At 41.0% G+C, this 22,770-nt stretch overlaps 1 protein-coding gene across 13 annotated transcripts in view; it reads right to left on the bottom strand.

Annotated features, from left to right (window-relative positions):
• The window catches only part of LOC134344445 (sickle tail protein-like), a 706,462-nt gene that overhangs the window by 87,281 nt on the left and 596,411 nt on the right, over positions 1 to 22,770 (bottom strand). For 11 of the 13 annotated variants that reach the window (XM_063044243.1, XM_063044242.1, XM_063044244.1 and 8 more), the window contains 3 exons: positions 10,158 to 10,975; positions 2,125 to 2,223; positions 1,784 to 1,830 (listed from right to left, as the gene is read on the bottom strand). In XM_063044243.1, the coding sequence (XP_062900313.1) occupies positions 1,784 to 1,830; positions 2,125 to 2,223; positions 10,158 to 10,975 (964 nt within the window). Of the gene's footprint in view, positions 1 to 1,783; positions 1,831 to 2,124; positions 2,224 to 10,157; positions 10,976 to 17,870; positions 17,938 to 18,712; positions 18,848 to 22,770 lie in introns of those variants that run through there. The other 2 variants (XM_063044251.1, XM_063044254.1) reach the window with 2 other exon arrangements.

Genomic DNA, 22,770 nt, shown 5'->3' with positions numbered 1-22,770 from the left:
AAGAAAGGTCACAGTAGCAACTTAAAATATCACCATGAAACAATAAAAACGGTAAAGAAATTTAACCAATTTATAGGTCTTTCCTACTCACTTAGGGAAGAGGACGCTCTAAAAATGATGGCAGCCTCTAAATGAGGTAAGCACTCAAAATCTAAAATCATTTCACCCCAGAAAATACAGTACCATTTGATTTTCAAATCCCAAAGTTTGAAACCACAATGTAATTTTTTTGTTCAATCTAGGCATGGAATGTGAAACAGGCCACAGGAACTGGTGCTTTTGCCATTCAGAATCCCCATTGACATTTCTCTCCACATGACTCTTCCACTTTAATCTTAATAGGAAATGGCAATGTTGCTGCCATGATTTCCAAATAAGTCACGATGGAATGGCAGAGCAGACTCGATGGGACAATTAGCCTCATTGTACTCTTATGTTTTATGGCCTTTAATAGTTAAGGTCAAGAGCTTTATGGCAACAGTGATTGGCAATAGTTCCTTCAGGGGAACCTGTGGAACACTCCTCACCACGAGTTTCCTGTTTGTGAAGCTTTGTCACCTCACTGTATCATCACACCTGCTACGTCACTCAATTCGGACCACCCATACGCATGATAGTGCAAATCCACAAACACCACACCTACTTCCAACAAATGAATCCAAGATTGGTCAGGCACAACTTATCTAAACAAACAATTGTCACAAAATACTGCACAATCCTATTTCTATAGCTAGGCACTTTAATCAGTCTCCCACAACAACCGACTGATCCCAATAAGTACTGGTTTCTTTATATGCCGTAATGACTAACTACACCAAAACAAGGCTGCCTGCTCAGTCTTGCATTTCTTGATTCTTGCTGGGTTCTGCACAGAAAAACTGGAGAGCATAGGGGAACAAGTAACAATGTTCAGAACTCAGCTCTTCCTGAGTAACACACTCAGCAGCACATAATATTATATCCACAGAGTTCATCTTTTAAACAAATCAAATTAATTTGCCAAGCATACACATACTTCATTCTGGAATAAATGCAACTTAATGCTCTCAAACGAAATCCACAAAAGAGGCAACACAGGTGGTTGTACTTTATTAAAATATTCTGAAGCTTCTGTTTCTCAAGAAAATGTATTGAGCTGCAGTGTCAGGCAACTGAAATAACCCAAACGTTGCCCAGGTCAGACTGAGTACTTCAATAAAACCTGAAATTAAAATAACAAGCAAAGATTCACATAGAGAATGAAAACCATCTCTGTGTGCACGATATCAAGATCACACAAAGCCTTCAGATTCCTCTCCTATTGACCCTGGTGCAGGGGTTATGAGTTGTTTTTAATATTTTTTGATAAGTTCTGAATCTATTTTTTCAAGATATTCTGAAGCTAATGGAAGTAGCTATCCAATCTGCAGGGTTGTGCTTGTGAATTAAGACATATGTACACCCAGACTGTTCAGTTGATACAATGAGAACTTTCAAGTCAGTAAAAAAACAGTTCAACTTCAGGATTTTAGTTTGACATTTCAGTATAGTATCATATTTTAAGAACTGATTCCCTTTAAGTAAAATTCTAAACTAAAACCCATTCTCCTGAGTTAGCATTTGAGAGGATGAGGCTATTGAATGCCCATTTTCCAAAGAACATGATATTTCCTGCATTAACACTAAAGTTGGAGCTGCCAATTTCCTCTTGTAAAAGGTGTGATGCATAGCAGTCGTATTTACTCACAATGAATATTATGCATAGTATAGCAAATGTTTTCAATAGGGATTGATGAATAATCACCTGGTGCCTCAGTGCTGCTGGCTTGAGCTGTAACTTTCAGCTTCTCACTGAGAAAAGAAAAGAAAAATTAATTGTGTCAAATTTTAATTTCCTGTGTAAATATAGAACTGTTTGTTGTGATTCTTGAAATAGGCCATATAGTGTAATGTGCAATCTCTGCTCAACTATTTCTTTCAAAAACAATACCGGAAATGCTAGAAACAGAGAACAGGCCAGGCATTATCTGCAGGGAGAGAAAAAGAGTAAATGTTTCAAGTCAAAGACTGACTTTGCTCTTCCCACAAAAATGGCCTGCAGAGTATTTCAAACATTTTACATTTCCTCGGTTGCTTTTCTCTTACCTGGAATTTTCTTTGGTACCACTGCCCCCCTTGAACAGTGCAGATTGAACAAGGCCTGTCAAACTAGCAATCTGCTTCTCCATTGCTTTCATTCGTTCCCTAAATTTAAAAAAATGGCATTAATTAGTTAAGTGTATCAGAACATGGATAGGCCTCTCAGCCCCAAAAGCCTCCTCAAGCACTTAGTAAAATCGGATTGCAAATCAACTCCACACTCCTGTCAGTTACCATCCCAACCCCCTTTAAATATTCACAGGAACTGCTTCCACTACCATTTGTGGAAGAGTGTTCCAAGAAGTCCAGGCTCCCTGAGGTATAAAGAAGTTTGCTTCATCTCCATCTGAAAGACGCAACCATTTATTTTTAAACTGTGGCCTCAAGTACCAAACAGATATGTAGAAGAAATATCAAATAATGTCAACATATTTAAGACTCCATCTAAAATCATTCTAAGGAAATGAACTGAATTTCATTATGAAACACATTATATTCCAAGGAGGATCAAATTTCTGGGAAACTCTATTCGTCAAGAGATAAATGTCTAAGACGTACTGATTAGTAAGTGTTAATAAGTTATGAGCATGCTACATTGGTGCCAGAAGTGTGGTAACACTTGCAGGCTGCCCAGCACAATCTCACTGATATGATTTGACACAAATGATGCATTTCACCATATGTCTTGATGTTCATGTGACATATAAAGCTCATAGTTAATTTTTACTCTTTGATCATTATTTTCATTTCCATTCTCAAGCTCTGAGCTACATTGAGCAGATCACAGCAACTAACTATCCATTTCCAATAAAGCTGAGCTGGAGTTGGTGAGATTTCTTTCAGTGATGATGGTGCTAGCAAGGCATTTACCATTCAAAGTCAGCACTGTTCTATAAATCTAACTAGGTAATAAAAACACTGTAGCCCCACTCAGTAAAGGAATTCATTCTATTCACAGTCCACCCACAGCAGGCTGCTCATTACATGAAATACTTCAACAGCAAAAAAATGTGAACTACCAAAGAATGTAGGAGGGCACCTACTTAAGGACCATTTGTAAATAGTATTTATATCCAAAAAAATGTATACATTTGAATTTATTTGAGAAAGTTAATTGTAATAAGCATTGAATATCATTATGCTGGCAGTTAATCTTCAGGATTTAGACCACTTATAAGTAAAATCCTATCACGACCTTCAAATAACAAGCCTTTCATACCTCTGGCACAGACCCCATAAATCAACCATATTCCTGGGAATTCCAATCATGTGAAAATAGCCCACCTGTGGTATGCTGGTCTGATGTGTTTAGCTGGTTTTTAAGTCGAATGCTGGGTCCGTCTGCTTCTCATGAATTATTTTAACATTGGGAAGTGGTTTTCATGGCAGGAGATGAAGAAAATAGTTGGTTCAGTGTGCTCAATTAGAGTAATCAAAGCTAGTGACTTTCAGGCATTTACAGTAATAAATGTTGCATAATAGAAAAGTTTGAACACACATTCTCATTTCAGAAAAATGTCTGAGTTCATCACAATAGACAATCAAAGAAAAACACATAAAAATAAGTTGAAAATTACTTCTAGTCACATTTGCCTATTATCTAAGGCTCAATATTTTTTCACATTGCAAATTCAACGGATTTGCAGAACCAACTGATGCAGAGAAAAGAGCACAAAGTGTAACGCTCAGGAGAGCCACTAGGACAGTTGATGACCTTGATATTTACATCAAGTCTAGGCAGCACCTGATGATCATTTATTTGAATCTTGTACTGGTCCAGACTGCTAAAACAAAACTGTAGACTATGGACTTCAGGGATGGTTCCTTGACAAAAGAGGGTGAAGATTACACGGAAAGAGAACATGATAGCAGTGGGAAGGGTTGTTAGTCGTAACAACGGTCAGTCATTGCAAGAAAATATATAGAACAAACTGGGATGACGTGACATCAGAGCTGGAGTGGAGAGGAAAAGACTACAATCAACACCAGGAGATGATAACATTTTTGGAAGGGATCAGGAAGCACCCCAACTCCCCTTAGTTCATGATCAGTGGCAGAACAGGCAGCTCCCACCTGCCTCATACAGCAGTAGTTAGTGGAGTCTCACTGCCCTTGAGCTGCATTTAAGTGTTAATAAAATGTACTCCCTCATGGTGACAAACTCTGACACCACAAACCTTGTCAACATAAAAGCAGAAGTGTGGATGGACGGCTACTTTGCGCATTTGACTCTTCAACCCAACTCTCTCCTGCTGGTCTTGGAGGGAATAGTATTTAATCTGAACTTTAATGCAAGCGACACAACACTGCACACAATCACTGACAGTGCAGCGCAAAAGTAGGGAAAGGTGCTTCCTGAACCCTCCCCATTGTTAATCATTTTAACTGCCTGTGGATGGTTCTGTTCACGTTTCTTCAAACACCGTTGCTTTAAAAAGAAGCACGCAGTGAAAAATAAAATACAACATAAGATGCAAGAGAGATCAATTTTCTTACATGACGTTTCCTTAAAATCAGCAGAAAACTTTTAGTTATATGACTACACATAAGGGTCATTTACAAATGGCAACCATTACAACTTTCCTTCCTGCAACTGTTACTGGATACAAAAGGAGTGACACTTACAATCTGGTTAATTTTCATTCAGGGCTCAGAGAAGTTTAGTGTTTAGTGTAATGCTTTACAGAACCAGCAATTAGATGATAAGAATTCAATTCTCACTGCTGTCTGTAAGCCATTTCTACATTCTCCCCATGGCAATGGGTTCCCTCCCACATTCCAAAAGACGTAGGAGTTAGGACTAGTAAATTGTGGGCATGCCGTTTTGGCACTGGAAGCATGACAACACTTGTGGGCTGCCCCAGCACATCTTCAGACTGCATCAGTCATGATGAATGGTCTCAACCCGAAACATCAGTCTGTTTATTCATTTCCATCGGTGCTGCCTGACCTTCTGAGTTCCTCCAGCACTTTGTGTCTGTTCCTCCGGATTTCTAGCATCTGCAGAATCTCTTGTGTTCGGACTGTGTTGGCCGTTGACGCAAACAAAGCATTTCACTGTACATTTCGATGTTTCGATGTACATGTGACAAATACAGCTGATCTTTTTTTTTATTTAAACACTCTGTGCTGTGTCTAAGAATTTTAGTCCCATTGCATTGCATTGGATATCTTCCTGTTTTCTGCCCGGTGGCATGGCTTTGGTATCAGTGACAGTCTAGGAGGTCATAGTGATGTATGGAATGAGCCACTGGGCAAGGTGCAGATTATTGTCCTCAGGTGAAGTAGGAAAACTCCAGGAATAACTTAAAGAGAATGCCTGACACAGGGAAAAGTGGGTAGAAAAGAGATGGACAGAGGGGCAGGAATTTTAGTTAATTTAGCTAATTTTAACAGATTTTCTCTTCTCCTGAAGGCGTTCACTCTTCCCTGGGCAAAACACCACCTATTCCATGGTACTTGGCTTAGGTGGTTGTGTGTGCATGAACGTGGACAATGAAGAGTCAGACAATTCAACTACAGAGAGCATCATGACTACATCTGTCCATTCACACCTACATCCAGACTCATAGGACAGTTATCAGAAACAGAAGCCCTGGTTGACCTTTCAAATTCTCTAATACAAAGTTTAGTTATAACATTACTTGAACTGGCAGTTACTAAACACTACTATAACTAGGTTGTATCATTACCACAACCCAATAACAGCTCAATGTGCCCAGTCCATGACGGGGTCTACAGGGAAACTTCCTGGTTTGTATAATTCACTGAGCTTGACACCAGAAAACCTTTACAATCTGGTGCAGTAAATCTAATAGCTCAAACAAATCCAGTTACTGCATTGTTTAAGCAACTTCAGAACTGAATACTTGTACACAGTGTTCCATTTGACCACCCACCCAGGTTAAATATAACCAAGAAAACTTGAAGCACTGCCAAACAAAAATCCTAATAAGACAGTCGCTCATTATTCATTGTGTGTGCGTTTAGTCTTTCACTTTTCTGAAGAATAAAGCAGGCTTCCTAGCAATCTTTTAAAAACATGCAAGTATGATTAGTGCACAAAAAATAAAAATCAGCATTAATAGTGTTGGTATCTGAAACATGGTCTTGTTATTAAGTCTTTCAACCTACACCTCCACAATAAAGGAAGCACAAAAATCTGGTATTTTATAAATCTGCACAGGAATATTTAAACACTCAAGCAACAGCTAATGGCACCTTGACTCAATCCAGTGTTCTGTTTTCTGGAGCCATATAAACAATGCAATTGCAGAAGACAGCAAGGAAAAGAAACATAAATCTGATTTTGCAGCTTTTCTTCAGATGTATGTATAGTAGAACACAATTTGTGTGAAGATAATACCTCTTTGCCGTTGGACACATTAACCATCAGAATGCAGTCTTCATAGAGAGATCAGAAGTGGAAATTCAATTTAGTGGGTGTCAATAAATCTGTGGATCTATCCTGGGCCCAACATATCAATGCAGTTACAAAGAAGGCATGACAGTAGCTATATTTCATTCGGAGTTTGAGGAGATTTGGTATGTCACCAAAGACACTCACAAGTTTCTATAGATGTACCACCTACAGATGATTCTAACTGACCGCATCATCATGTGGTATGGGGGGATGGGCACTGCACAGGATCAAAATAAGCTGCAGAGAGTTGTAAACTCAGTCAGCTCCATCATGGGGAACTGAAGGCTACATGGAGAAATATTTTCTGTTTTATACAGTGAGTTTTTGTGATCTAGAATGCACTGCCAGAAAGTCCAATGGAAGCAAACTGAACCATAACCACCGTTCTATTCGCTTTACACTTATGACTATGTGGCTGAGCACAGATCAAATGCCATATTTCTCTTTGCTGATGACACCATTGTCATAGACTGAATCAAAAGTGGTGAGGAATCAGCAAATAAAAGGGAGATTGAAAATCTGGTGAGTGGTGCCACACAACAACTTCCTACTCAATGTCAGCAAGACCAAGGAGCTGATTATTGACTTCAGGAGGAGGAGATTGGAGGTCCAAGAGCCAGTCCTCACCAGGAGATCAGAGGTGGAGAGGGAAAGCAACTTTAAATTCCTCGGTGTTATCATTTTAAGGACCTGTCCTAGGCCCAGCATGTATGTACAATTAGGAAGAAAGCACATCAGCATCTCTACTTCCTTAGAAATTTGTGAAGATTCAGCATGACATCTAAAACTTTGAAAACTTCTATAGATGTGTGGTGGAAAGTATATTGACCTGCTGCATCACAGCTTGGTATGGAAACACCAATGCACTTGAATAGGAAATCCTACAAAAAGTAATGGATATAGTCCAGTTCATCACAGGTAAAACCCTCCCCACCATTGAGCACATCGACACAGAGCATTGTTGCAGCAAAGCAACATCCATCATCTGGGGACTCTACCACCCAGGTCATGCTCTCTCTCCATGGCTGCCATCAGGGAGCGGGTACAGGAGCCCCAGGACTCACAGCACCAGCTTCAGGAACAGCTATTACCCCTCAAACATCGGGCTCTTGAACCAGAGGGGATGACTTCACTCAAATTCACTCGACCCGTCACTGAACTGATTCCACAACCCATGGACTCGCTTTCAAGGACTCTGTGTCTCATGCCCTCAATACTTATTGTTTATTTATTTGTTATTATTATTATTATTATTATTTCTTTGTATTTGCAGTTTGTTGTCTGCCCTGCTGGTGCAGTGCTTTCAATATGCTCGCAAGAAAATGAACCTCAGTGTTGTATATGATAACATATACACTCGTTGGAAAAACAGCACCAAGACAACACTGGAGGACAGTGCCTTCAAGTGCAGTCGCTGCAGCTGAGATTGTCACTCCCATGTGGGACTCTGCACCAACAACAGACGCTGCTCTAACACAGACTGAAGCAAGACTTTCCAGGCGCAAATCCATGGTCTCGCGAGACTAACGGATGCCACCAGAACCATATGTATTTAGATAACACATTTACTTTGAACTGTTAAACTTTGACAAGAGAACTGGCTACATAAGAAAATTATTTGCAGGGATATGTCAGCAGGAGGTTGAGATGACATAGTGGATCTACCCAAAGGCCAGCATGTAAAACGGTATAAATAGGTCCCTCTATTGCTGTATTTTATCATTGTCATTTCCATAAATGTTTCACACAGTAAATTTACTCTGATAAAATAATCTTCCTTTGCATCATTAAAATGGGGTGAGTTTTGAGACATGGAAATAATATGGATTTTTTTAAATCTCAGTTACACTTTGAGTATTTTAAATATTTGGCATCAAAATGAAGAGGGTGAAATTATTTCAATCAGGGTTTAATACTGCCACTCTCATCTGAGCTGGGACGATGCAATGGGAAAGTAAATAAAACAAAACACTGGCCTTTCTATACTGAAGTCAAAATTACATGAGAAGACATAAGAGCAGAATTAAGCCATTTGGCCCATTGACTCTGCTCTGCTTTCGGTCATGACCAATTTATTTTCCTCTACATTCCCATTCTCCTGCCTTCTCCCCATAACCTTACTAATTACACCCTTACTAATCAAGAACCTATCAACCTCAGCTTTAAATATACTCAAAGGCTTGCTTTCTGAGGCTGCATCTTCTGGTCCTAGAATTTCCCATTATTGGAAACATCTTCTCCACATCTACTAAACCTTAGAAGCCCCCCCCCCAAATTCTTGTAAACTCCAGTGGGTACAGGCTCAGAGCTATCAAACACTCCTCGGACGTTAACCCGTTCATTCCCAGGATTCTTCTCATAAACCTCCACTGCACCCTTTCCAATGGCAGCACACCCTTTCTTAGAAACTGGGCCCAAAACTGCTCACAATACTCCAAGTGCAGCCTGACTCATGTCCTATAAGGTCTAAACATTACATCCTTGATTTTATATTCCAGACCACTGAAAATTAATTCTAACATTTCAAACACCTTAGGCAAATTAGGAAGTATCATGAGAATCTACAAACCTGTTTCTGACAATTAACAAACAAGCATGATCACAAAAGTTTAAGTTGGATCAAAAATATGAGGAACTTCTTTAGAAACGAAATCAGGCTCCAGTTAGCGTTCTTCAGAGTAAAAGCGTGGTGATTCAGTGTATGGTCACTTGCCTGGTTGTAGTCTAACCAATCTGGAACCTACAGTGGCAGACCTGATCAGGATGTATTCAATCATGGAACGTTGAGTGTCACCTCAATGACACATTCCATTGGCTTTTCAATAGATTGGGGCAGAATGTAGCAAGGTTTGTTGTTATACTTATCAACACATTTGTGGTGCTGATGGACCTACAGGGTAATAAAGAGTCACATTGTTCTGTTTTAACAGATGGTTCAAATGACTGCCAGGATCACTACTACCAGAGGTCAGTGAACAGAACATTTTCCTTCTCTGACTCATCTCAAGTTAGGAGTCTAGAGAGACATCAGAGTGAAGAGCACCAGAAGTAAATAATATTTTACAAGCAAATTACAAAATTTAAATATTTTGTTTTGCTCTCAAAGTGATTAAAAGGGCGGCATGAAACAGCCACCGATCTAAAGCAAGAGTTTTACTTTTAAAATAATGTTACTCAGACAACTCTCAGCTTTACTGAGTGTTGTGCTTTGGGTAAAGTTCCTTGGCACTAATTCACATGTTCTGGGTGTTGCTTTGTTATACTCTGGTAAAGATTAATTTAAAATTGAGGATTCAAAGTGCATTCTAGCCTAAGCACAAGGTGATATATATTATGTTTATCCCTTTTGCTGTGAGAATGAGGGCAGTAGGTGTGGAGGAATATCACCATCTCTAAGTGACACTGAGGCATACATTATTACTTCTTCACAATCACTGGCTCCAGATCCTGGAATCTTCGGTAAATATTCACCAAGTGCTACCCACTTACCAGCCCTTTGTTGCACTCAAGCACAATCAACTTAGTCTATTTAACAATTCATATAAAACCTGTTCTGCTTAGTTTTCATTCTTCAACTCCCCATCTCCATTTCCAATCACTTCTCAATCAGGCTTACCTGGTTTCCGGATCGCTCGGTGTCCCCGTGGCCCCACCGTAGCCTGGCATTTGTTTATCAACTGGAAATGGCACAATGTCAGAAACGGGAGGTGAGGAAGCAGCACTGCGTGACTTGGTTACCGCGGTGTCTATAACCAGCTGTGGCCCTGAGTCTTTCCTGAGGGTGTTCCGCATAGAAGCCGATCTGTCGAGCTGCGCAGGGTGAGCCATGTGAGTGCTCTGCCCATGCATGTCTATCATGCGCATTTCACTTATCTTCTGGGGAGAGGGTGGTGGTGTTTTGGAGCTGACCACTGGTCCATAGCCATCTGAGAACTTCCTGGGCTTCGCTCTGTACATTGACTGTTCCATCATATCCACTTGTCCACCCGTGTTTGGGTATAGGTTGCCGGACCTCAGTGTAGACCGGTGGTACAGCATGTGATCGGGTACATCGCTAGCAATTCCAGCGCTGGACGAAGCAATGCTCATTCGTCCGTCGTGATACATGTAAGGATCGGCGTACAAGCCTTCATTCCTGAAGAGGGGCATATTTTTGCCACCCAGATCTTCATCGGGCTTCACATCTCTCCTCTCCAAGATGGCACTCGGGCTGGGGGATATAGACCTTGATGGCTGCACACTGGACAACCTGTCTCGAGGGACAGTAGCACTGCCTGGCATAGGAATGGTCCTTCCTCCATTGTACGGGATCCTGGATGGTGAGGGCGGCATTGACTGAACTATCGGTGGTGAGTTTGGTGGTCCATGAGGAAGAGGACCATGGTGGCGGAAGGAAGGAGGGGCTTCTTTTGTATACACCATCTCCCTCTGCATCTGGAAAAGAGAAGGAAGATTATTTTAGGAGAATGCTTCTGCTTAAGTTATCATGGTCTTGGTCACAGTGTGAGATAAATGGGCTTTCATATAAACCTATGCATTGTACATGTTATGATCATGGCAAACACTTTACTTCACTTCTACACATGCTGCTATATAGTTTTTATTCCCTGGACCACAATCATGATGATAAGCTGAATGACATGATGTGGCACCATATCAAGTGCCTATTGCAAAGCCATATACAGCAGTAGTAGGAATAGTGCGGTCACTTGAGTCACGTACGATATTCTCCCAAGCGGTTGTTCACTTTATGGAGAATGCCTGTGCCAACCTTGTTTAATGTGGGAAGGCTAATGCATGCCAACCACCAGATGGTCCTGTGACAGATTGAGGGGCTGCATCCAGTAGCACGGCATGCTAGATGACTGTAGACCAACCCTTCAGTGCTGTTGTGATGTGTCATTATCTTCTGCCAGCTCCACTGCTGAGAGGCTGGTTGGAGAGAGCTTTGACCTTCCTGCCATGGGTGACCCTACCAGTAGCTAAACTCCAGATGCATTGTTCTCAGGAACTCACAAACCTCTCCAACATGACAAGTTGCAGCAGCAGTACTCTCAATGGATACGATTAAATATTCCCCTTTCAGCCTGATACAGCTAAAAAGCACAACTGCTTCCAAGATCAGTATAGTCAGTAAAGATGTCTTAATGTGTTTAAACAAACTATCACTGCTTAAAACAGATGGAAACAACACCAAGTGCGGTCAGAAGCGCCCATGTAGGACACCTTGGAGGAAACGCGTTCAGAGTGGAGTTACAAGTGAGTTTAAGGAAACGGGGTTTTAAACTCCCTATACTGACCATCTTGATGGCAAACGTGCAGTCTCTGGTGAATAAAATCGATTATCTTAGAGTCAGGGTGCTGAATCAGAGAGACATAGGACCACGTGTGTCCTTTGTTTCATGGAATCCTGGTTAACCCCTTCCGTACCAGATGCAGCGATTCAGATTGACGGGTTTACTATACACCGCCAGGATAGATCTATAGAGTCTCTCAAAAGCAGAGGTGGAGGAGTATGCCTCATGATCAACTCTTTTTGGTGTACAAATATATCAGTGCTGTCCCAATTCTGCTCACCAGACCTGGAATATCTAGCAGTTAAGTGTCGTCCTTTTTACCTACCATGGGAGTTCTCTGAGGTCATTTTGGTAGCAGTTTACATTTTACCTCAGGCCAATGTCAAATAATCTGAGTAATGGGATCAACATGCATGAAACAGCACACCCTAACACCTTCACCATCGTTTTGGGAGATTTTACCCAGGCCAGTCTGAAAAAGCAACTACCACCAACAGATCACTTGCAATACTAGAGGAAACAACACACTGGACCATTGCTACACCACTATCAAGAATGCCTACTGTGCTATTCCACGCCCTCACTTCGGGAAGTCTGATCACCTAGCTGTACTTCTACCCTGAGTATAGGCAGAGACTAAAGACTGCAGGACCAGCAGTGAGGATCAAGAAGGGTTGGACAAGGAAAGCACAGGAGTGCATACAGGACTGCTTTGAATCGATGGACTGGACTGTATTCAGGGATACATCTTCGAACCTGGATGAGTATGCTGCAGTTGTTAGCGACTTCATTCAAATCTATGTGAATGAGCGTGTGCCCACAAAGACTTACTGTACATTCCCAACCCAAAAGCTGTGGATGAACCAGGAGGTACGTCATCTGCTGAAGGCTAGGTCTGTGGCATTCAAGTCTGGTGACCCAGGCCTGTACCAAAAAACCAGGTATGATTTGCAGAGGGCTATTTCAAGGGCGATGAGACAATTTCGAACGAGGTTGGGGGTGACATCAGATGCACGGCAACTCTGGCAGGGTCTGCAAGACATTACTTCCTACAAAGTGAAGCCCAATAGCATGAATGGCAGTGATGCTTCACTATCAGATGAACTCAACACCTTCTATTCATGCTTTGAAAGGGAGAACATAACTACAGCTGTGAAGATCCCTGCTGCACCCGGTGACCCTGTGACCTCCAACTCAGAGGCCGATGTAGGCTGTCTTTAAAAAGAGTGAACCCTCGCATGGTGGAAGGTCCCGATGGAATACCTGGTAAGGCTCTGAAAACCTGTGCCAACCAACTACCGGGAGTATTCAAGGACATTTTCAACCTCTCACTGCTATGGGCAGAAGTTCCCACTTGCTTCAAAAAGGCAACAATTATACCAGTGCTGAAGAAGAATAATGTGGGCTGCCTTAATGACTATCATCTGGTAGCACTCACATCGACATGCTTTGAGGGGTTGGTCATGACTACACTGAACTCCTGCCTCAGCAACGACCTGGACCCATTACAATTTGCCTATCACCACAATAGGTCAATGACAGATGCAATCTCAATGGTTCTCCACACGGCTTTAGACCACCTGGACAACACAAACACCTACGTCAGGATGCTGTTCATCGACTATAGCTCAGCATTCAATACCATCATTCCCACAATCCTGACTGAGAAGTTGCAGAACCTGGGCCTCTGTACCTCCCTCTGCAATTGGATCCTCGACTTCCTAACCAGAAGACCACAATCTGTGCAGATTGGTGATAACATATCCTCCTCGTTGACGATCAACACTGTTGCACCTCAGGGTTGTGTACTTAGCCCACTGCTCTACTCTCTGTATACACATGACTGTGTGGCTAGGCATAGCTCAAATAGCATCTATAAATTTGCTGACAATACAACCTCAGATGGTGATGAGAAGGCGTACAGGAGTGAGATATGCCAACTAGTGGAGTGGTGTCGCAGCAACAACCTGGCACTCAACATCAGTAAGACGAAAGAGCTGATTGTGGACCTCAGGAAGGGTGAGATGAAGGAACACATACCAATCCTCATAGAGGGATCAGAAGTGCAGAGAGTGAGCAGCTTCAAGTTCCTGGGTGTCAAGATCTCTGAGGATCTAACCTGGTCCCAACATATTGATATAGTTATAAAGAAGGCAAGACAGTGGCTATTATTAAGGACCTCCAGCACCCAGGGCATGCCTTTTTCTCACTGTTACCATCAGGTAGAAGGTACAGAAGCTTGAAGGCACACACTCAATGATTCAGGAACAGCTTCTTCCCCTCTGCCATTTGATTCCTAAGTGAACATTGAACCCTTGAACACTACCTCACTTTTTTTTAAAGATACAATATTTCTGTTTTTGCACATTTTTGTAATCTATTCAATATACATAATTGGTTTACTTGTTTATTTATTATTGTTATTATTTTTATTTTATTTATTTTTTTCTCCGCTATATTATGTATTGCATTGAACTGCTGCTGCTAAGTTAACAAATTTCACATCACATGCGGGTGAAAATAAACCTGATTCTAATTCTGGTTCCTTGGAGAAGATATACAGTGTGTGATATTAACTCGTGTCTGTCAGTGAAGGTGTTTCAGGGAGCACCAAAAAGTGCTCCATCAAATAACCTAGATATTGTCGCAAGGATATGGGAAGTGGCAACAACTTTATTATGAACAAGCTTAAACTCTGAGTAAGATCACAAGAAAGCCACAAGTAATGCTTCATAATGCTTTGTGCCGCGTACATGTTGGCATCACAGTTGTATTCTACAGATCTGAACACCACACTAAAAGGCCTTTGGCTTCTCATCAAATATTCCAACTCAATTCAGATTTCTTTCATAGTTAATAGACGGGCAAATTTAATGTTTCATTCTTATCCAACTGCAATAAGTCAGGAGAACCAATGAGATGAAATGAGGAAATGAAAACAGCTTTTCAAAATTTACTTCACCTTCAGAATAAACAAGTCTATTTGACCTAAAAAGTTCACTTCCCACAATGCATATTAGAAATGCATATTAGAAAAATGCATATAAGAAATGCATATTAGAAAACAATAATTACTTTTCACACAATATAACAATTGAATTGTCATGCAAATCGAAGTTAATTTATTTGCATTATTACCAAGTCCAAGAAGCTCTCAACTTCTCATATTGTTTTGCTTACAATTAATGTTTCAGCACAACCATTTTAAAAAATTATCCTTATTCTTGGGAGGATGTCTATGAGTACATCTATTATTAACTGCCAATCCCCTGTCATGGCAATGATGAATTTTGTCTTTAAACTATTTCTTCTGGAATTAAATGACTTAGGGATTTTCAAAGAAGAGTGGTTTGGGGGCTGGGTAATGGAAGGCAACACTAATGGTTACTATAAACAGACTTTACATTTATACAGAAAAATTACAAATTATTATTGACTGAAAAATGCACATTTTTCCACAGTTTAGATTCTGAAGTGTATTCTTATTTAAGTACTGTCCATCTTAAATAAAATCATGTAACTTACAATGTCGCTGTGCATTTGATCACAAGATAAGCACTAGACAACATAATGGTCCAAGAGTCAGAGTTGAGGAGACATACAGTACTGAAAGATGTCCTTCAGTCCCCTGTGTCCATGCCAAACATCAAGTGCCCATTCGTAGTCATCCCATTTCCAGTGGTGTTCTATATTTGTCAATTCAAATACTCAGCTAAGTACTTCACCAATATGTAAATGAGAGTACCTGTCTTCACCACCCATTAGGCAATGCATTCCACATTACAACAAACCCCTGCAGGTAAAATTTCTTCCTCAGGATTTTCCTCTAAAGTTATTTTAAACAATTAGTTCTAGATACTTCTGATTTTGCTTCCTAATCTATTTTTCACCCTCATAATTTTGTAATGAAGCTTAATTCAGGTCTTCCTTCAACCTCCTTAGCTCCACGTAAAACAAACCCAGCCTATCCACTTTCTTATAAACAGCAAAATGCAGCACCCCAGTTCATATTCTGAGGAAATATCTTCTGCACCCTCTCCAGTGCAATCATAGTCATAGTCATACTTCATCGATCCCGGAGGAAATTGGTTTTCGTTACAGTTGCACCATAAATAATAAATAGTAATAGTAATAAAACAATAAATAGTTAAATAGTAATATGTAAATTATGCCAGGAAATAAGCCCAGGACCAGGGTGTCCAACCGTCCAAGGGAGGAGTTGTAAAGTTTGATGGCCACAGGCAGGAATGACTTCCTATGACGCTCTGTGCTGCATCTCACTGGAATGAGTCTCTGGCTGAATGTACTCCTGTGCACCTAGTACGTTATGTAGTGGATGGGAGACATTGTCCAAGATGGCTTGCAAATTGGACAGCATCCTCTTTTCAGACACCACCGTCAGAGAGTCCAGTTCCATCTCCACGACATCACTGGCCTTATGAATGAGTTTGTTGATTCTGTTGGTGTCTGCTACCCTCAGCCTGCTGCCCCAGCACACAACAGCAAACATGATAGCATTGGCCACCACAGGCTCGTAGAACATCCTCAGCATCGTCCGGCAGATGTTAAAGGACCTCAGTCTTCTCAGGAATCATGTCCTTCTTCCAATGTGCCAATGAGCACAGTGGGCAGCACCCACATACGAATTAGTGGGAGTTTTGTTGAGTTGTTTTATAACACTCTTTTTGTATTCTCTGCCCAACTAATGAAGGCAAGAATTCTGTATGTCTTTCTCACCACTTATCTACTTGCAATGTCACCTTCACAGATCATTGGACATGTAACAAGACCTTTCTGTTCCTTAGTACTCCCAGGGGTTCTACAGTTCACTGTGCATGTCCTACCCTTCATTAGTCCTTCCAAAGTGCATCACCTCACAGTCGGGATTCAATTTGATCTGCCATTGCTCTGCTTATCTTACAACTGATCAATACCATTCTACAGCCTCCTCATTATCAACAACAATATTTGTAATATCTCCAATCTTATAACCATACCTGCTATATTCACATTCAAAGCATTAATGCATAAGTATTAGTGAGGGTCATAGCATTCATTCATATGGTTCACCATATAGGATTCCAATCACTAGAGCCATTAAATTAGTTTTGCAGAAAATCTACTAGGTAATTCTTGATCTTCTTGACACTAAACGTTTGGACCAGTTTCTCACGTGGGGCATGATCAAAGTTCTTATGGAAGTCCAAGCAGACTGCATTAATTGCTCTGCTCTTGTCAATATGCTATGTTCATATTCAGACAAGTTCTTCCTGTCACCTTCCATTCGCCAGCAAAGATTTAAAATGCTTTTTTAAGAGTCTTGGCATTGTCCTCCTTTGTGATCCATAGAAGCCTCAGCTATCTCTCATCATATCCAGGAATAATCCAACTTCAGATCCACTAGGGTATCTAATACATTACCTTTTTAATAGTTACATGCACAAGAATTTCACTGTCTCCTTCCTGCATTCTCCAACTATGTTGCCCTTCTTCAAAGTGAATATAGATGAGAAGTAAGACCTCACCTATATGCTGTGATCCATTCACAGATCAACTCTATGTCCCTTAATGCACCCCTTCCTCTTTTTCTTGTTACCTCTTGCCCTCGATACATAGATAAAATGCTTTGGCGTTTTTCTTAATTTTGCACGGAAATGATATTTTGAGCTCCCTCTTTGTCCTCTTAATTTCTTCAGCCCTGCCATCACTAAGAGTAGTTATTTTCACCTTCACAACCAGATGAATCCATCCCAGCCTCATTTGCTGATTTACATCTCTGTAACCCCTGGGCTTGACTTCTCCAACACACTCTCCTGCAGCCTTCTGAACACTACCCTTCATAAATCTGACGTAAACCAATTTTACTGCCCACATTCCAAATCTCACCAAGTCACGTTCACCCATCCTGACTGCAACGAGTGACCTACACGAACTCCTAGTTAAGCAATGACTTCATTTTAAACATATTAATTTTGTTCCCATATCTTGTTCCTCTCCATTTCTGCGATTTCTCTTTATCTAAATTTCATTACCTTATCTGTTTCTTCCTCTCTCCTCTCCTGAGTTGCTGCACCCACAGTCACTCTTTCTTCAGCTATACAGTCCCTGGCACTGAAAACCCCCCTCCTTAACTTTCCTTAATATCTGTCTATCCCTAGCTCCTCCCTTAAGGTGCTCTTTCAAAATAACTTCTCATCAGATTATTGTCCAACATTCTGTGACGCACAGTGGTCACATATTTTGGCAGACTCCGGTACAATACTGAGAGATCTGTCTCGTTAAACCTGTTGATGTCTGTCTTTGATTAGACAAAACAACTTCAAAATAAGCCAAAGCAGCCTTTGAATAGAAGTTCCATACCAACATGACGCCCAACATCTTTTTTTTTTAATTGTCAGTGTTTAATGCGAATGCAAAAGCAAATGATTGAAGCCTACACATTTCTAGTTCTTTATATTCAAAATTCCAAAACAATATATTACTCAAAGGTGTAATTAAGCAGCAGCAAACCACAATGTCTTCTAAGAACAGAAGTCAAAAGGAAAATATATTATTATATCAGGACTCAAAATACAGAATTGTTTTCAATCTTTAATGTCAAAAATTATCATAACCACAAATATTTTAATAAGTTTGAGAGGAAAGCAACAATTGATCATTTGTTACCATCTTAGCATAAGGACTGTGTTAATTAACATTAGCTCTTTCATCCAACTTCACCAAGTAGAAGAAAACCTACAGTGTCCAGGCTCCCTACTGGACGCACATCTCGTTACTCAACATACATTTGCAAAACATGTTAAATAATGATTGATGAAGCTTACTGTTCACACAATCATGTAATTGGTATCGACAGCCTAGGAAACTCTCTTACCTGCTCCATTAATCACTCTCAATAAAATGACATGTTCATTTACACAGAAACAAAAACAATCCAAAGGCATGGCAGAGCTTGCCCTGCTGCCTTTCACCACACTCAAACCTGCCTTTATACTGAGCTGCTTGTGCCTGCCAACGATTGGGTGCGAGGGCCAGCACCAAACTGAAATGAAGTACCTCCCACAAAAAAATATAATTTGAAATTTGAGTACATCACTGGGTCAAAGTTACCATGGAGCAATCTGTCACATCTTTCAGCTGGTGTTTACAGAGTCTCATTGGTTGCCCCAACCTTTGAGTCAGAGCTAAATAAATAAAATCTGCAGTTAACAGCTGTGTAGGGCTAATCGCTCATAATCATTACAATAGGTTCATGGACAAGGCTGATGCCCATGGATGTTGGTAAATATAGTGGTGGATGGCCACACATCACAGAAGAGAGATCAATGATTGGGCAGGCAGTTAAGCCCTGAAGAAACATTCCTGCCCTTCCTGTGCTACACCAGGTACTTCCCTCAAAGATTTGGCCCATCTTATCTTCTTTCATCTTCCAAATTCCTCCATGACCTGTCATTATAAAGAGGGCAACTACTCAAAGGTAGGCAGAAAGTCAACAACCTGAGAGTCATAGAGCCATACAGCAGAGAAACAGACCCTTACACCAAACTGGTCCATGTCAACCATCAAAGCGAATCCCATTTACCCGTTTGGTCGATATCTCTCTTGACCTTTCCTAGCCATGTTGTCTAAGTGTCTTTTAAATGTTGCTATTGAACCTGCCTCAACTACTTCTTCTGGCAGCTTGCCTCATATATATGTAGCCCTCTGTGTGAAGAAGTTGTCTCTCATGTCCCTTTTAAATTTTTTCCTTCTCGACTTAATCCTAGTTCTTGATTCCAGAGCCATGGGAAGAAAGCTGATTGCATTCACCCTGCCTATGACCCTCATGATTTTATACACCTCTATAAAATCATCTCTCTGTCTCTGCACTCCAAGGAATAAAATCCTGGCCTGCCCAACGTCTCCCCAAATCCCAGTCCCTTGAAACCTGGAACGTCCCTATAATTTTTTTCTGCACTCTTTCCAGTTTATTGTCATTTTTTTTACACCAGGGTGACCAACACTGAACACAAAAAATTATAGTTTTGCCAACATTTTATACAACTGTTCAGTGAATTTATTATCAAAGTACACATGTCACCATATACAATCCTGAGATTCATTTTCTTGTGAGCACACTCAATAAATCTAACAACCATAATAGAAACAATAAAAGAGCACACCGACTGGGTGATCACTGTAATCGATACAGAGCATCCTGATGTATGCATCTGTTCTGTCCAGGTATTCCAAGGTTGACTGAAGAGCTAATGAGACCTGTTGTGCTGGTAGTCAAAGTGAAGCGAATCCAAGTCGTTTTCTCAGGCCGGAGTTAATACGTTTTATCACCAACCTCTCAAGCCACTCCATCACTGTCTATATAAGCACTACTGGATGATAGTCATTGAGGCAGGATACCATGTTCTTAGGTATCAACGTAATTGAAGCCTGTTTGAAGCAAGTGAGTACCTCAGACTGCCAAAGCAAGAGGTTAAGGATCTCAATGAACAGTCCAGCCAATTGAACGGCACAGGTTTTTAATACTTAGTCAGGTTCCCCATCTGGGCCGGATGCTTTCCATGGGTTCACCCTCCTGAAGGTTGCTCGCACATCAGCCTCAGCGACTAAAATCACAGGATCATTGCGGGCTCTGGGAGTTCACGATGGTTCCTCCACGTTTTGACAGTCAAAGCGAGTATTGAAGGCATTGCGTTTATCTGGAAGCCAAGCCTTGTTGTCGCTTATGTCCTTTGATTTTACTTTATACGAGGTGATAGTACACATTTTCTGACACAACTATCAAGCATCCTTCATTGATTCAAGTTTAGTCGGAATTGCCACCTCACCCATGAGATGGCTTTCAGGAGATCATCCCTGTACTTCTTGTAACTTTCTTGGTCACCAGACTTGAATGCCTCTGATGTAGCCCTCAGCAGATTGTGGATCTCATGGTTCACCAAGGGCTTCTAGTTGGGGAAGACTGAATGATTTTGTGGGGACACACTTGTCTACAACTGTTTTTATGAAGTCCGTGACAACTATGTTGTATTCAATCGGATCCACAGATGAGTCCTTGAACACGGCCCAGTCCACCAACTCGAAGCAATCCTGCAGCTGCTCCTCTGCTTCCCACAGTCATCTCTTTGTTGTCCTAATCCCTGGATGTTGTCCTTGCTCTTTAATCTCTGCCGCTAAGAGGACAGCCAAGTGATCACATTCACAAAATGTAGTCTGGGCATGGAACAGTAGGTATTCCTTATTTTAGTATAGCAGTGGTCTAATGTGTTGGGACTTCTGGTGCTACAGCTTATATACTGATGGTAAATGGGCAGGGGTTTCTTCAAACAAGTCTGATTGAAATCCTCAACTATGATATGAAATGGATCGGGATGGATTGTTTCTAGTTTGGTGCAGTATCTCAAGCACTTGATTATGGGCGGCCGCTGGTGGTATGTAAAGTGCGGTCAGAATCATGGACGAGAACTGCCTTGGAAAATAAAATGGATGGAATTTGACTGTTAGGTGTTCAAGGCCAGGGGGAGCACAAGTTCGTCAAAACCGCCACATCGGAGCACCACAGAGAGTTTATCATGAAATGCCCAACCACCATTGCCCTTTTCCAAATCCAGCAGTTTGGTTCATCCTGTGCACTGAGAAGTCAACGGGTCTGATTATCATATCTGGCATGCTGGGAGAAGCTATGTCTCAGTAAATCACTGAATACTACAATCTCTCATTTCCCTTTGATACATCGATCTTCCCTTCAGGCCCTCAATTTTACTCTCCAGTGACTGCATATTTGCTAACAAGATGGTGGGTAGAGGGGAGTCTTATTCCTTTTGTTTCAGCCTGTCCTGGAGCTCCCCCACCACTCCTCCTGTCTTGCTTCCAGTTATGGCAATGAATCTTTATCTGCTTAAAGGTGCTTGTTTGAGAGTTAAGTCTGATGAGTCCTTCAGAAGGTCATGAAATCTGTAGATCATTAAATCAATTTAAAAGTATATTGCTTAAAGGGAAATTACATGCTGCAGATTGCAGAGGGAGTAATTCAAAAGAGGTATATTTAGAAGTATTGTATGTAGGCTGTAGAACATCCCCATGGTTCACCAGTGCCATCTTGTAGAACTGCAGCATAACATCCCAACTCAGGGCCCTGATTGAAGGCTAGTATGCCAAGAGCATTCTGCCCCAACTTGCCAACAGTTTCTTGACTAATCGTTCATTGTTTAATCAAAAGTCTTTAAGATCAGAAGTGGATGGGTTTGAGATTGGTTTACTTTGAGATTTTCTTTTTGCATTTCACCTCTGCTGGAATTACACTTTTTTTGGGAAGAAAGATTCAGCCGTTTGAAGCTGCAGTAGGTCCAGTCTTGTGATCAAGCATCCTGTTGATTCCTAGTATGCAGAACTAAATGGTTTTGCAATGCACTCATTTCCGAGGATATAAAGGTTTCCTTAGACCTAGGGGCAAGACCAATTTTATACATAGATGAACTAACCAGATTGCTTTAATCAAAAATTGAGCAGAATTATATGCCAGCATTCTATTCTCAGTGGGGAAAATAAAACTAACAATGCTGTGACTGATCACCAACAAGAAATATGTGCAAGGATAACGTGCAGGGCTTCTTTCTGCGTCAGATAAGCAAAGAAAGCTTGCTTTGACCAAGTTACCAACAGGAAGTGGACTTGTTTTGAACAAGTTGCAAAGACAGTGGACTCGCTCTGACTAAGCTGCCACAGCAGCAAATCGGATCTGATCAGCAGGGCCCACAATGTTTACCTCACTATTCATTTTTAAAACTGAGATTATCACAAGAAAACATATACAAAAGCTCAAAGTAAAGTAAATAAATACACTTATTGAAGGATAATGTTTTATTATTCTAGGGCAAGGGTTCCCACCCAGGGGTTAATGGTAAGGCTCTATGGCATAAAAAAGATTGGGAACCC

This window comes from Mobula hypostoma, chromosome 3 (assembly GCF_963921235.1).
Source record: "Mobula hypostoma chromosome 3, sMobHyp1.1, whole genome shotgun sequence".
NCBI classification, from domain to species: domain Eukaryota; kingdom Metazoa; phylum Chordata; class Chondrichthyes; order Myliobatiformes; family Myliobatidae; genus Mobula; species Mobula hypostoma.
This window is presented reverse-complemented; position numbering and strand designations above follow the sequence as displayed.